This window comes from Macrobrachium rosenbergii, chromosome 29 (assembly GCF_040412425.1).
Source record: "Macrobrachium rosenbergii isolate ZJJX-2024 chromosome 29, ASM4041242v1, whole genome shotgun sequence".
NCBI classification, from domain to species: domain Eukaryota; kingdom Metazoa; phylum Arthropoda; class Malacostraca; order Decapoda; family Palaemonidae; genus Macrobrachium; species Macrobrachium rosenbergii.
Window position 1 is genome coordinate 16,081,457 of NC_089769.1, and position 13,127 is coordinate 16,094,583.

At 36.4% G+C, this 13,127-nt stretch overlaps 1 protein-coding gene across 2 annotated transcripts in view; it reads right to left on the bottom strand.

Moving 5' to 3' along the window:
- Positions 1-382: 382 nt before the first annotated feature.
- LOC136854623 (UNC93-like protein) overlaps positions 383-13,127 on the bottom strand; it is a 51,068-nt gene continuing 38,323 nt past the window's right edge. Inside the window, exons 5-10 of one of the 2 annotated variants that reach the window (XR_010857748.1) lie at positions 12,141-12,264; positions 10,078-10,291; positions 8,741-8,903; positions 7,941-8,208; positions 6,691-6,972; positions 1,628-3,548 (exon numbers count right to left, since the gene is read on the bottom strand). Coding sequence is in view for 1 of the 2 variants with exons in the window: in XM_067131154.1 (XP_066987255.1) it covers positions 3,268-3,548; positions 7,941-8,208; positions 8,741-8,903; positions 10,078-10,291; positions 12,141-12,264 (1,050 nt within the window). In the remaining variant the exon portion in view is untranslated. Of the gene's footprint in view, positions 3,549-6,690; positions 6,973-7,940; positions 8,209-8,740; positions 8,904-10,077; positions 10,292-12,140; positions 12,265-13,127 lie in introns of both variants that reach the window. The other variant, XM_067131154.1, reaches the window with a different exon arrangement.

A 13,127-nucleotide genomic window follows, 5' to 3' on the forward strand; every position in this document is an offset into this window, starting at 1 on the left:
TTATTATTATTATAATAATAATAATTATTATTATTACTGTCGTTGTTATTGTGGTTATTATTATATAACGAATTTTTGTATGGAAAAGCCAACATTTTTATTTACTTACTAAACAAGAGCCCAGGGAAAGAAAGTGCACGGTTAAAAAAAAATACCATAGAAAAGAGAAATGTAGTAAAACAGACGAAGATAACAGGCAAATAAGGGTTAAAAAAAATAAACATATCAATGAATTAACTGCTGTCAGAATATGAGTTCAAAAACAAATGTTCCTGGACCTTCAGAGTGGTATCCGGAGACTTAAAATTCCGAGCCTCAGCCTGCAGAATGCGGATACGCTGAGTGACCTTCATCAACATTAGGAAAAACAATAAGAGCATTGTTTTTATTCAACATCTTTACTAAAAGCATTTACAAACATTTACAGGCATAATACAATATAAATGTTCCATTTCATATGAAACAACTTTGCGGTGACTCGACTTATTAAATCATATATATTTTATACAATAGATCGTCTTTAAAAAAAAACTCTTTTACATCACATTTAAAAGAAGGGAGATATGAAACGGGAAAATAAACATTAGTAAGAAACTGATGTAGTTGCACAGAATTAAAAAGACTGTTTCCTCTAATTTCATGTCGAATAGGTCCACGATAATTGTACATTTAATGCAGGAATTTTGTTTACACTTGAGTTTAACATCAGTGAACCAGCTCGTTTCTTTCGGCCGATTTTATGAGTAATGCCTATTCATCTGGTCTGGCGGCAAATGGTTCTAAAATAAAGAGACACTCAAAACAAATGAAAATCACACAGACACGAAAAGAAAGTAACGAGAACAAAGCGTAGGGAAATACTTGTTTTATCATCAGTTCTTCCGTAAATCAGTTCTGATGTTCTTAGCGTATTCTGTACAGAGACAGAACTGGTTAACAGTCTCCAAAGAGAAAGAAGGATAGAATCCATCATAAAACAGAGTCTAGGAAAACTTTGCGGAATGCAGCTGATTCGGACATAAATGAACCAGTGACCCATGAAGGTGACAGTGGGATATGAGACTGACTGAAAAGGAGGGAAAGAGGGAATACGCAACTTTCGCCCATCCCATATACTGTAGTGGTTCAGTTCTATCTCGCCCTGTCTGAGTAGATCCAACACAAATCTTATTTTCACAATGGTCGGGACGCAAATTCCTGAGATGTATGCCAGTATTGCACCGGCCCCGGATTTTTTTTCCCATGCCCCTAGGTTTGGTTAGATTAGGTTGGGTTAGGTTAGGTGATTTGGTTCGTAAGAGTAACTTGGGTGTGGGAAACATAATGAGATCATTTTCAAGAAAATTCTATGATTAGTTTTTAGGATACTGCATCCCGCTTTTTTCTGGGAAAGGTCCCGGTACTCGACACAATTTTATGGAATATAAACCTATTTTGAAAAAAATTCCCAAATGAAATAAAACAAAAAAAATATTCTGCTTAAAGCCTGAGTACTTAATAGACTGTTGTTAAAAGGAATCATAAATAATCATACAATCAAGAAGGGAAAGTAACTGTTTCCGAAGGTGAAAATTCTTCATTAAACACAAACGACTTAAACTTTAATTATTTTCCCTGAATTGTGTCATTTTTTTCTTTCATAGTATATTATAAGATTTTGAAACCATTTCTTATTTTGACCAAAAATAAATCATCGGAACGGTTTGGTCTATTTTTATAAGAACCATTTCTTATTTTGACCAAAAAATAAATCATCGAAACGGTATTAACTTTAACATTACGGAAGAACAGCGTAATAAAACCAGCTTTCCCTCACAAGTTCCTCAATGCTTTTGCACAAAATCACTCATTCAGTCACAAAGAAGCGTGCATGCACGTAGCCTTAACCAAAAATAACAAGATTAATAAATAATATTGATCAACAACGAGTTTTAAGGCAAATTTGGAATGCTGAAATCTCTCCGTTCACTTGGAATGTTGGGGTCCAGAGTTAAATTTGGAATGGTGGCTGTAAGGTTAATTCGGAGTGTTGAACTCCGTAGGTCAATTTGGAATGTGGACTCCTACGTTTGTAGGGCTATTGGTGAATGACCTTGATATTTGTAGATACATCTCCAAGACCGGCTGCTGAAATCTTTTTGGGAAACGCTGAAATATGAAGTGTTATTACATTCGGATTTCTACAATCTGCAGAAATCTGGGAAGTTTGAAAGCGAAGGCACATAAACTCAGAGCGAAAAGCTACTAACAAAATCGTCATCAAAATTAGGGATCCTTGTTTCTCATCGAGAATTTTCTCACCAATTTCTTCGTGGGAAAAGGTTCAGGTTCTTTAATCTTCCAAGTCTTAATGCAAAGACCCATGTTGTCTCATTTATCATCAGAGGTTCACAGTTCGCCGCATATCTTTAGATGTCATTATATATGCGTATGATGATAACGTTAGCACTCGCGGATATATTTATGCAGACTCACGCACAGTGATACATGTGCATAATAAATTCACCAAACTCACACGCATAACACATATGTATAAAAAAATCATCACGGCTCAGACGTACTGATACGTATCGATAACAAGTTAATCAATACAATGATACATATGTATAAAATTCAATAAGGCCTGACAAAAAATATACATGTGTGAACAATAAATCTATAAAGGTTAATCCACAATAATGCATCTGTTTTAGCTCATGGCCAATGAATTATAATCACAATGAGCTAATTAGACCTAGGAACAATTATACCTATGTGTGATGTATCCAGACAGGCTCAGGTGTTCAGTGATTGCAGTAAGGTTTCCGATCATTGATATATATTTATATAATGGTCCCTTTCTATCCAAATATGGTGGTACATGTTTATAATGTGAGATAAAATGTTCACTAGAATATTATTGCACAGAAATTTGAAAACGCGAATTATGATTTATTTATCAGTCAAAGATGATGGAGAATTCAATTTCATTACGAATACTCCACGAATCTAACAGATTGCATTACTGGCCATTGCAATCTTTTACAACGCAGAGGCCAGTGAAGAAGGCCCCCAAAATGTCTCTGTATAGCCTAGGCATGTCGGCGTCTGACCAGAGTCGTTGCCACGCTCGTTACAGGCACCGTTCAATCAATAACTCACGCACGAAGTAAATAATAATAGGAGAACAAACGAAGGCATCTCGCAGAGATTATTATCCATTCTCCTCTCCCCCGCCAGGAACCCGAATGAGGACATTTCTAAAACTGAGTTACCCTTCCTTTCCCCTCACGAGCTTCTTCTCGCCTGGACGACGTCGGAAACGAGCCGATCCACGGGCACGACCTGCCCCTCCCTGTCCTTCTTCAGGAGGCCGTAGCGTTCCATGATCTCGACGGCGTAGTACCCGACGATGCCGAAGACGAGGGAGACGATCAGGTTGGAGGTCTTGGTGCTCACGCAGGTGGTCGTGCTGCCGATGTAGGCGAAGATGAAGCCGAAGGACTCCCAGAGGCGGTAGTTGCTGAAGGCAGCCTCCGATTCGCCCGGGAAGATGACCCCGTACAGAGCTAGGTGGGGGGAGGGACGAAGCCTTGTTAAAATCGGGTCATGTTGGGGGAATGGGGGCCAAGAGTTATTTATTTGTGCAGAAAAAGAAAATTTAGACTTTTTAAACATCATTCGTCAAAGTTATTTATGCTAATGATTAGAGAGATAGGTAATTAAAATATGTTTGGGCAAAAATAATTTAGTCAGACTTACTTTCAGGTGTTTCTTTAAGCAAAAATAGTTTTAGAATGATTGAAAAATGAGTTCAGAAATTGCTTAAACTAAACACTTAAAGGATGGAAAATTCATTTATTCTTTGAGTTAAAAATATATATATTATTTAGTCTTACATGATACGAAGGAAAGAAATTTTTTAAAGAACTCGAAATTTTCACATGCTAACAACGCAAAAGACAGAATATTTTCATTTCATTAAAACAACATTTTCATCTGCCATTCTTAGGCTTTCCATTCTCATAGCCAAACAAGACGGAAATTTTTACTTTATTGCAGAAGTTTCAGAAGAATCGAAAAAGGTCTGATGAATCCGCGCAGGTCATCTGGGTCACCGACATTCAAATTTTTGGCTCTTATTATCAAAACATTTAAAATGATAATGACGGTATAAAATGAAATCAATGACATTACTCTCAAAGCGTTTTATGAAAAAGCTCAATCTCTCCTATGCAATGAGGTTCGGTTATTAGTTCCTCATTAGTGGTCTGGTTAAACTGTTTTAATAATAATAATTAGGTCCTCAGTTTACTTTGGGCGTTGAAAACAAAGGCATAGTACATTAAAAAAACAAGTAACAAATGCGCCAAAGTTTCTTGGGCGCAGTCGAGTTTTCTGTACAGCGTACAATCAAGGCCACAGAAAATAGATCTATCTTTCGGTGATCTCGGTACAATGCTGTATGAGCCGCGGCCCATGAAACTTTAACCACGGCCCGGTGGTGGCCTATCCTATATCGTTGCCAGAAGCACGATTATGGCTAACTTTAACCTTAAATAAAATAAAAACCTAAAGTAGTTTTCAAGATCTGTTGGCGGACAGAAAAAGTGAGGACAGAAAAAAGTGCGGACGGACAGACAATAGTTTTCTTTTTACAGAAAACTAAAAATAGAAACTTGCAAAATGTCATTCGAATTATGAATAAGGAAGACTTGAAATGAAAAATCACTTTTCATCAATGAATAGGAACATAAAATTATCTTCTGAAACATTATTAAAGGTAAAACTCGAACCCTAAGAGCAAAAGCATCAAATAAAAAAAATTAATGAAAATATCTCATCGATGGCTAAGCTTAAAAAAAGCTTAAGTTTGAATTACTCAAATTGGCACAAAAAAAGTCACTGTAATAAATGGCACAATTTTTAAAATAAAAAAATAATTAGAAAGCCAAACTCAAAAACTAAGATTCAAACACACTCTAAAACACTGAATTTGAAACTCACACACAAATCCCAACCTGTGAAAGAAAACGGACTGGTTAGAAATTGTCATATGAATTAATGTCATATAAGGTTATACATAATATACAAGACTATTGTTCATGGAACTGTCCAATAGGAAACTGTTTCAATGAAGTCTATATTTATATAATAAATGCGATTTGATGGGGACAAAGATGAGGAAAAATACTTGAAGGAAGCGAAGAAGAAAAATTGAGTTAAATGAAATTGGAGGAGACAGAATGAAACCAGTCTACTTAATCCGGTAACATGGAAGGAAAAGGAATAAGACATCTGAAAGAGAAAATAAGAAAATATATTTAAATATATAATTACAGAAACAAATACAATGCAATCAAACAGGAAAAACGGAAGGACGAATTATTATAGTAAGACTCAAGGGTAGAGATTCAATTGTTGTAAAGAAACAGAACTTTAAAGGAAAACAGGATTGTTGTTATAAGGATTATTGTTATAACAATGTAAATAAGTCTTTAATAAAAAGAAAATTAATATAAAGTAACAGAACATTAAGAAAAATTAATACGACATTAAAAAGATGAGTTAACGTGTATAAGAAGAAGCATAATTGTATAATTCTAAAAATACGTCATTTAGGGTTCACAAGAACTCTCGTCACATATTACCTTAGAGATTCCTCTTCCAAGTGAATCAAACATCATCATAAAAAGAATTTTTGGCATTCCGAGTTTATCGGATGGAGGTCTCATCCATGAGTCCAAACATCCAGTATCGAATCTGCTAAATTCCTAAGTTGCTGGTTTTTAAAATTTTGTTCATGGATCTTTAAGCATTAAGTTGAATTCAACGAGACTGCAACTTGTAAAGTCCTTGGACCTTGCATATAAAAAAGAGAGGTTTACACCTTGCATATAAAAAAAGAGAAGTTTACAACTTGCAGATGAAAAAAAGAGAGGTTTATACCTTGCATATAAAAATAAGAGGTTTACACCTTGCATACAATCAAGAAGGTTTACTTTGGAAAATCTATAACGAACGCCCTCAAAAATTATTGTCAATTTTTTTTTTTATTAATTTTAGTGATATCAATTCTGACGTAACGTAAACTAACTGTAAACTTCGTTTAAAGTAGTAATATTTTAAGGCCCTGAATCTTCTGCTTTCCAATGTAATTTAAAAACAAATTCTCGCTAGTCATCTTATGGGAAGTGTGAATTGTGGAAAAATATACACGTTCAACATTTACTGCAACGTTATTAGTGATGAAATTAACTTGGAATATATTTCTAGTGACTGCTTTCATTATCAAGAATAAAGAATGTTTCGCTAACAAATCTAGGAAGTTTAGTTGCCTATATTAATTATGCTTTATTGTTTCAGTGCATGTCAGTTTCATGTTGAACTTTTTTTTTTTTAAGAGTTTTATGTCTATTAATGTCGCGCGTCTGTTTGTAAGTCGTCAAAATTCGGCATTTTTTGAGCTACAACTGATACCAGTGTTTTGTGTTAGACACGCAGCCCAATAAACTAAAATTAGGTTAAAATTAACACCACAACCATTAGCAAAGCAGAATGAAAACCTTGGAGCGTATAACCAAAGGCTCCATAATCTATAGATATTTCGGTTAAGTACTTTCTATTCGTTAATAAGGCATTGCAAAGGAAGAATGAAAACCACTGAAGCAAACAAACACCAAACACTATTACTTTCTAGCAAATACTTGCAATTTAACAAAGTGGACTTCAACAGGAGAGACATCAGGCAGGGGGAACGGCTCCAAATTTATCCTCGTCCTCCGCAATTATTTCCCTTCTTCATCTCCCAAATTTCAATGGCCCAGTAACCGACCATGCCAGCAAGGAGGATGGCAATGTTCATATACATCTTCGGGAGAAGGCAGGAAGAGGAAGTGACCAGGTACCCGAGAATGTAGCCAAGACTCTCCCACAAGCGGTAGTTACTGAACGCGGCCTCGGAGTTGCTTGTGAACAGTACGCCATAGAGGGCTTAAGGAGGGTAGTCAAGGAGGGAGAAGGAGATCCCCGAAGGATTTCTTTTAATAAAAGGATTCTGCGCAGTTCACAGTGGCTTGTACAGCTGCAGGATTCAGCCAGACGGTTAGTAATGGCAAGAACTACAGCGTTTTGATACTGGCAAATAAAATTGACCTTTCCTTTGATTGTAAGTTCCTACGGGACTGTGCGATCAGAGGATTCAGTCAGATAGGACTGGTAACGTTGTCTTTAACTACCAAAGCAAAATATTTGTTTATAACTGATCCTGTGGCTGTATGTTAAGCATGTCTGCTGTGCTGGTTATGGCTGACTACATATATCTAGAGCTAAGGTAGGACAGTTTACAGTCCTTTCAAGTAATTCTAAAACCCTGTGAAAAAAGATTTCAAAAAGAGTCCTTAACCACGGAGATTTCTAAGGAAAGAAAGCTGGATGACAGAAATATTATATTTACATTATCTAAAAGTATTAAGGGATTTTACATAGTAGCTGTATAAGAAAATGCAGTGTACTGAAAAGGCTAGAATATAAGATACAGACAATGACCACATCCTGAGAAATAGCAATATCCACTGTACTCCCTCACCAATAAAGAATCAACAGCTGACATTTACTTAAGCATTTAAACCATAGTAACTGGCCATGAAATGAGAGAAATGTTCTTTTTTTGCATGTTCTTTCTACCTCTGCTAATCAGTACTTTAGAGTACCTTACAAGAATAACAGAGGCACGTTTGGCAACTAAGCTGGAGCCAGAAATTCCCAACTCTGCCAGCTGAATGGGTCCTTTCTTAGAAGCCGTGAGTTTGACGTTACCCTATTGCCATATGAAGCCCATACTATCCAACTGACAATGACAGTTCATGTAAAAGTGTGAAAAGTGAAGTTAAACTTGGAATATATTCTACAGCATTGTACGATAAATAAGTTATTCAAACGCTCAACCGCAAGTGACCTACCATTGATCTGCGTCTGCCAGACGGCATCAGAGACTCCCCACAGGGCAGCCACGACGAAAAACACGAGGATGTCATCTGGGTGAGGAATCCAGTATCGAAGGGCGATGATGATGCACAGGTTGATTATGGCACCCATGGTGAAGATGGGCACGCGCCCGATGACCTTCACCAAAGGACTGAAGCTGACAGAGCAGATGGCGTCGCATACTCCGTAGCAAATCATGACGTACCCGACCATGTGGACTCCTAGGCCACAGGATACGTAAGCCTGAGGAAGACGGGAGTAATAGTAATAAAGGAGTTTCTTAATGATATATTATTAGGGAACATTCTCCAAATGCTGGGTAGCTACCCACAGGATGCGTAAGAATGAGAAAGACGGGAGTAATAGTAAAAAAGGAGTTTCTTAATGATATATTATTAGAGGACATTCTCCAAATGCTGGGTAGTAAAGTATAATGGAATTATAATAATGAATATATATTAATTACTGGAAAATAAACTTTTCGTGAATGTGTATATGAAACTAAAAAAAAAGCATGGTCTTCCGTCTGCAAAGTGATACCATGGAATTTCGTACTAATTTGATTATCTATGAGATCTTATTAGTCTGCAGATCTAACCTGAAAGTTCTGAATTTCTGTGTGATTTGATTGAATTTTGAATTATATACTTGACTAGATCTTTATCAGATTCCACAGGGTTTTGGGAATATATAAACAGAGGCTTCCTTCACGGGGATGTCCTATTGATTAGTAAGCTGCTATTTCCCCTCAAAGCACAAAGAAAACAAGACTAACAGCGGTATAATCAGCTCCAATGAAGGCTTGTTCGACGCCTGACCACACAGTCAAAGGAATGATCAGGAGCTGGTAAGGGTGGCGCATGTGGTTGAAAGTGGCAACCAAAAGTTCCCAACCACTTTTGCCAGTGGAAGAACCTTCTCGCTCATCTTCGCCGTACCTGAAACGTAAACAAGAATTCGCATTCGAGTGTGAATCAAGAAATGCAAGTCTGCTGACGCAAAACGTATTTGTGTATAATTTAAAAATTACCATTTTTTATTTGCATTTTGTGTACTAAAATAGAGAGACGGACATGTGTGTGTGTGTGAACAGAATCTGACGGTTTTGATAAAATGTATGCAATTGTCTGTGGTTTGAATGCTTACTTTTTTCTTAAGTAAAGACAACACATTATTTTGTGTGTTTTTCAGCTAAGAAATTTCAGTCTGGGATATCAAAACAGGTAAAGCAGCTAGCTGAATGAAAACATAAAAATATACAGGTATGCATAACGATCCTTATAACCAGTTTGAAATATTCAGAAAACACGGGGGAAGAGGTATAGGGCTCCAGAACTTTCTGTCCATTTACCGTAAAACTGGCAATTTCTCCTTGAGTCCCTATACCCCAAGCTACACAATTTAAGGGTGTCCTTGTCAAGCTACTCAGTTTAAGGTCCTTGTCAAGTACCTTTAAAGTCAAGCTACTCAGTTTAAGGGTGTCCTTGTCAAGCTACTCAGTTTAAAGGTGTTTAAAGCTACTCAGTTTAAAGGTGTCCTTGTCAAGCTACTCAGTTTAAGGGTGTCCTTGTCAAGCTACTCAGTTGAAGGGTGTCCTTGTCAAGCTACTCAGTTGAAGGGTGTCCTTGTCAAGCTACTCAGTTGAAGGGTGTCCTTGTCAAGCTACTCAGTTTAAGGGTGTCCTTGTCGATGTTCTGCCTCGTGATGTCATACTGCCCAGTACCAGAAGCTTTGCTTTCTATTTTCTGACAAACTGCAAAATATTCCTAGCAGCATTATCAGTTTTGGTGTTCCTACGTTTTTAGAAACACTTTAAGTTTATTTTAATGTTCCAGCTCTTTTGTCGACCTTTTTTCTGACAAATCTTCAAGAGCTGTGAATTAATGTATCTAGCATTTGTCTACAGACAATTCTTTGTCTTTTTCACCAGTGTTTAATTACAGTTCCCTTTCAATCGCCCTCCCTTCATCATTTTAAGGCGTATTGATGTTTGCTTCATCAGGGTTTATGACCTTTTTTTATGTTTCTCAACAATGCGTGTACATATTGATTGTCGATTAAAAATTACGGTAATAGTTTTGGGATTGCTAGAACAGCATTAGCTTTACTTACTTCGTAAGAGGATCCACGAAAAATGCAATGATCACGGAGGAGAGCAACGCACAGATGAGATAGATGGTGGCCATCGTGTAGATCTTGGACAGAGGAGGTGCGTCCAAGTTGGTAGCATTGCTGGCCGCTTCTTTATGAGGACAGTAGTTGACTCCACAGGACAACAGGGCCTCTTCGTTGATCTCGTCCCTCTCCTCGACGCCGTGAGACAGCACTGTCAGCAAGAAGGATAAATAATTATCTTTGTAATCATTATTCAGAAGATGAACCCCAGTCATATGGAACAGGCCTGCAGGGGCAGTTGTTTTGAGATTCAAGTTTCCAATACAGAATACGATGTTCTTTTTTTAACGTGCCATTTGAAAGAAATTACCCAAGATATATAATAGGAAATGTGGGAAGAAGAGGTCGGTTACTAGAAAACAAAGATAAATTAACCAATTAGCAAATGGATAAAAATGTAAATAAATTATTAATTGTAGAATAAGAATTCTTTTAGGCTAGTTATGCGTTGCATCTTCGCTTGAACATCTGTGCACCTTAATTAAGATTAAATCGAACCAACGGCCCGCATGAGCCAGAAGGGAAGTTGGCTTGAAAGAAACTACTCGATAGGCAATTATAGTATCGATTAGAGTGACCCGACAGAGTGAAGAAAGGACGTTGGTTTAAATGCAACTGTTAGCTCACCTTTGGTGTGATAAAACGACTCTGCCCTGATTGACTGAGAAGGGAACGTTGGTTTAAAAGAAGCAGGAGGGTGAAATATTACCAATTGACCCTAAGTGGGACAGAGTCGATTTATTGGGCTCGCTCAGAGACAAGTAAAAAATGCGCAATCGAGTTTTCTGTACAGCCGCTACAGCGTATAATCAAGGCCACCGAAAATATATCTATCTTTCGGTGGTCTCGGTGTAATGGTGTATGAGCTGGGGCCCATGAAACTTTAACCACGGCCCGGTGGTGGCCCATCCTATATCGTTGCCAGAAGCACGATTATGGCTAACTTTAACTTTAAATAAAATAAAAAAGTACTGAGGCTAGAGGGCTGCAATTTGATATGTTTGATGATTGGGGGGTGGATGTTCAACATATCCAATTTGCAGCCCTCTAGCGTCAATAATTTTTAAGGTCTGAGGGCGGACAGAAAAAGGGCGGACAGAATAAAGTGCGGACGGACAGACAAAGCCGGCACAATAGTTTTCTTTTACAGAAAACTAAGAGGAAAATGATGGTTAAAAGTCAGGAGGGACGTAAACAAAAACACAAAAATCATTTACATTGTTCAATAACCACCTCGTAAGGGGACAAAATATGTTGACAAAAATACTTTTAAAAAGTGTTATAATGTTTTTCCAGCGTGATTGACCTGACGGTGGTTTGCTTATTCATTGAAATCTTAGAAAATCAGCATATCTTGAACTCCACTGGAATATCAAATTGACTGAAGCGATACCAAACCAGCAAAATGAAAATGTCACGTTTTCTTTTGCCATAACAGTAATGTTTGCAGGTCAGCGATGATTTTCTTAACTTAGATTTATCATTTTCTTCGTCGAAATTGCTACTGTCATCTTACTGAGGAAGTATTGTGTTTTTTTAGATTCGTGGCTTTCATCTTTTGAAATATAAACCACGATCCGAAACAACTTAGTTGTTTTAGTGTATTAAAAGAAATTATCACTACCAAACTGCTTGAGGTTTAAATAGGATGGGACAGTCAGCTGTCAGGAAATCTCAGTGGGAACACCTATAACCTACTGTATGTATATATATATATATATATATATATATATATATATATATATATATATATATATATATATATATATATATATATATATATATATATATATACATTATATATATATACTGTATATATATACATACATACTACATATATATATATACATTATATATGTATATATAATATTTTATATACTGTATATATATATATATATAAATATAAATATATATATATATATATATATATATATATATATATATATATATATATATATAAATGAGGTCCCAGTCTCCTTACAAAAGTGAGTTCGTCTTACCTGAGGAGGAGATGAGGTTACCCCACACCTGGGTTGACTGGAAGAACAAGAAGAAAATTCCGAAAAACCGCACAATGACAACCTCGGCATTTTCGCCCACTAATTCTGCATATTTGGTTCCGACCTGAAAAAAAAATATATAAAGAAAAATAAGTTTATCTGAATATAATTTCTTTTATTTTTCAGACGTCACCACGAAAGTAGCCTAACAACTGTGATAATTATTTTTTCAAAGTAATTAACAATTTTAATTTTGAATATTAATTTCCTTTTTCTTGGATTTGCTTCAAGGGTCAACAGTTTACCAGTAAGAAATTATAAGTAAATGTAATCTTCAGTATCTTGAAGTTTAGCCTAGTGTAAATCAGTAAATGTAAAGGAAAACACAGACACACATTCCAAAAATACAAATATTCATCTAATCTACTTTGTCTATTAACTCGCAATAACCTTGTCTCATTCAATGTTTGTATCTAAGGACCCCACAAGAATAATGACTGAGTCACTGAACGCGTATTCTAGACGACCACGTAATTCTCGGCAGACCACCACATCCCACTTTTCCTCTATGGAGAACAATAGTCTTCTTACTGCCTGGTTTAAAAATGGATTGTCTTGGACTTGAATAACCTCCTTCCGCCTTCTGTTTCCTATTTCCTCTATGCAGATGTTTATGATAATTAATTGGAATTGTTTTACAACTTCAGTAGTGATGAAGATATATTTGGTTACCTCCCAAAAAAAAATATGCTTGGCACTATCTCTCGACAACTAGGTATCTAGTTATCTCTGAAAATTTCATAGCTAGCACGGTGATTCTCTTAAGCCTGGGTTTACTAATTAGCATATCAGGTATCACTGGAATTATTTTGTATATCTTCTGATTGTCTCCAGCTCATAAAGGAATCCATTCATAATTTATGGCATTTCATTGACAGATGGTTCAGCCATAGTTGAGGTCAAAGACTGTGAATTTACCGGCCACTT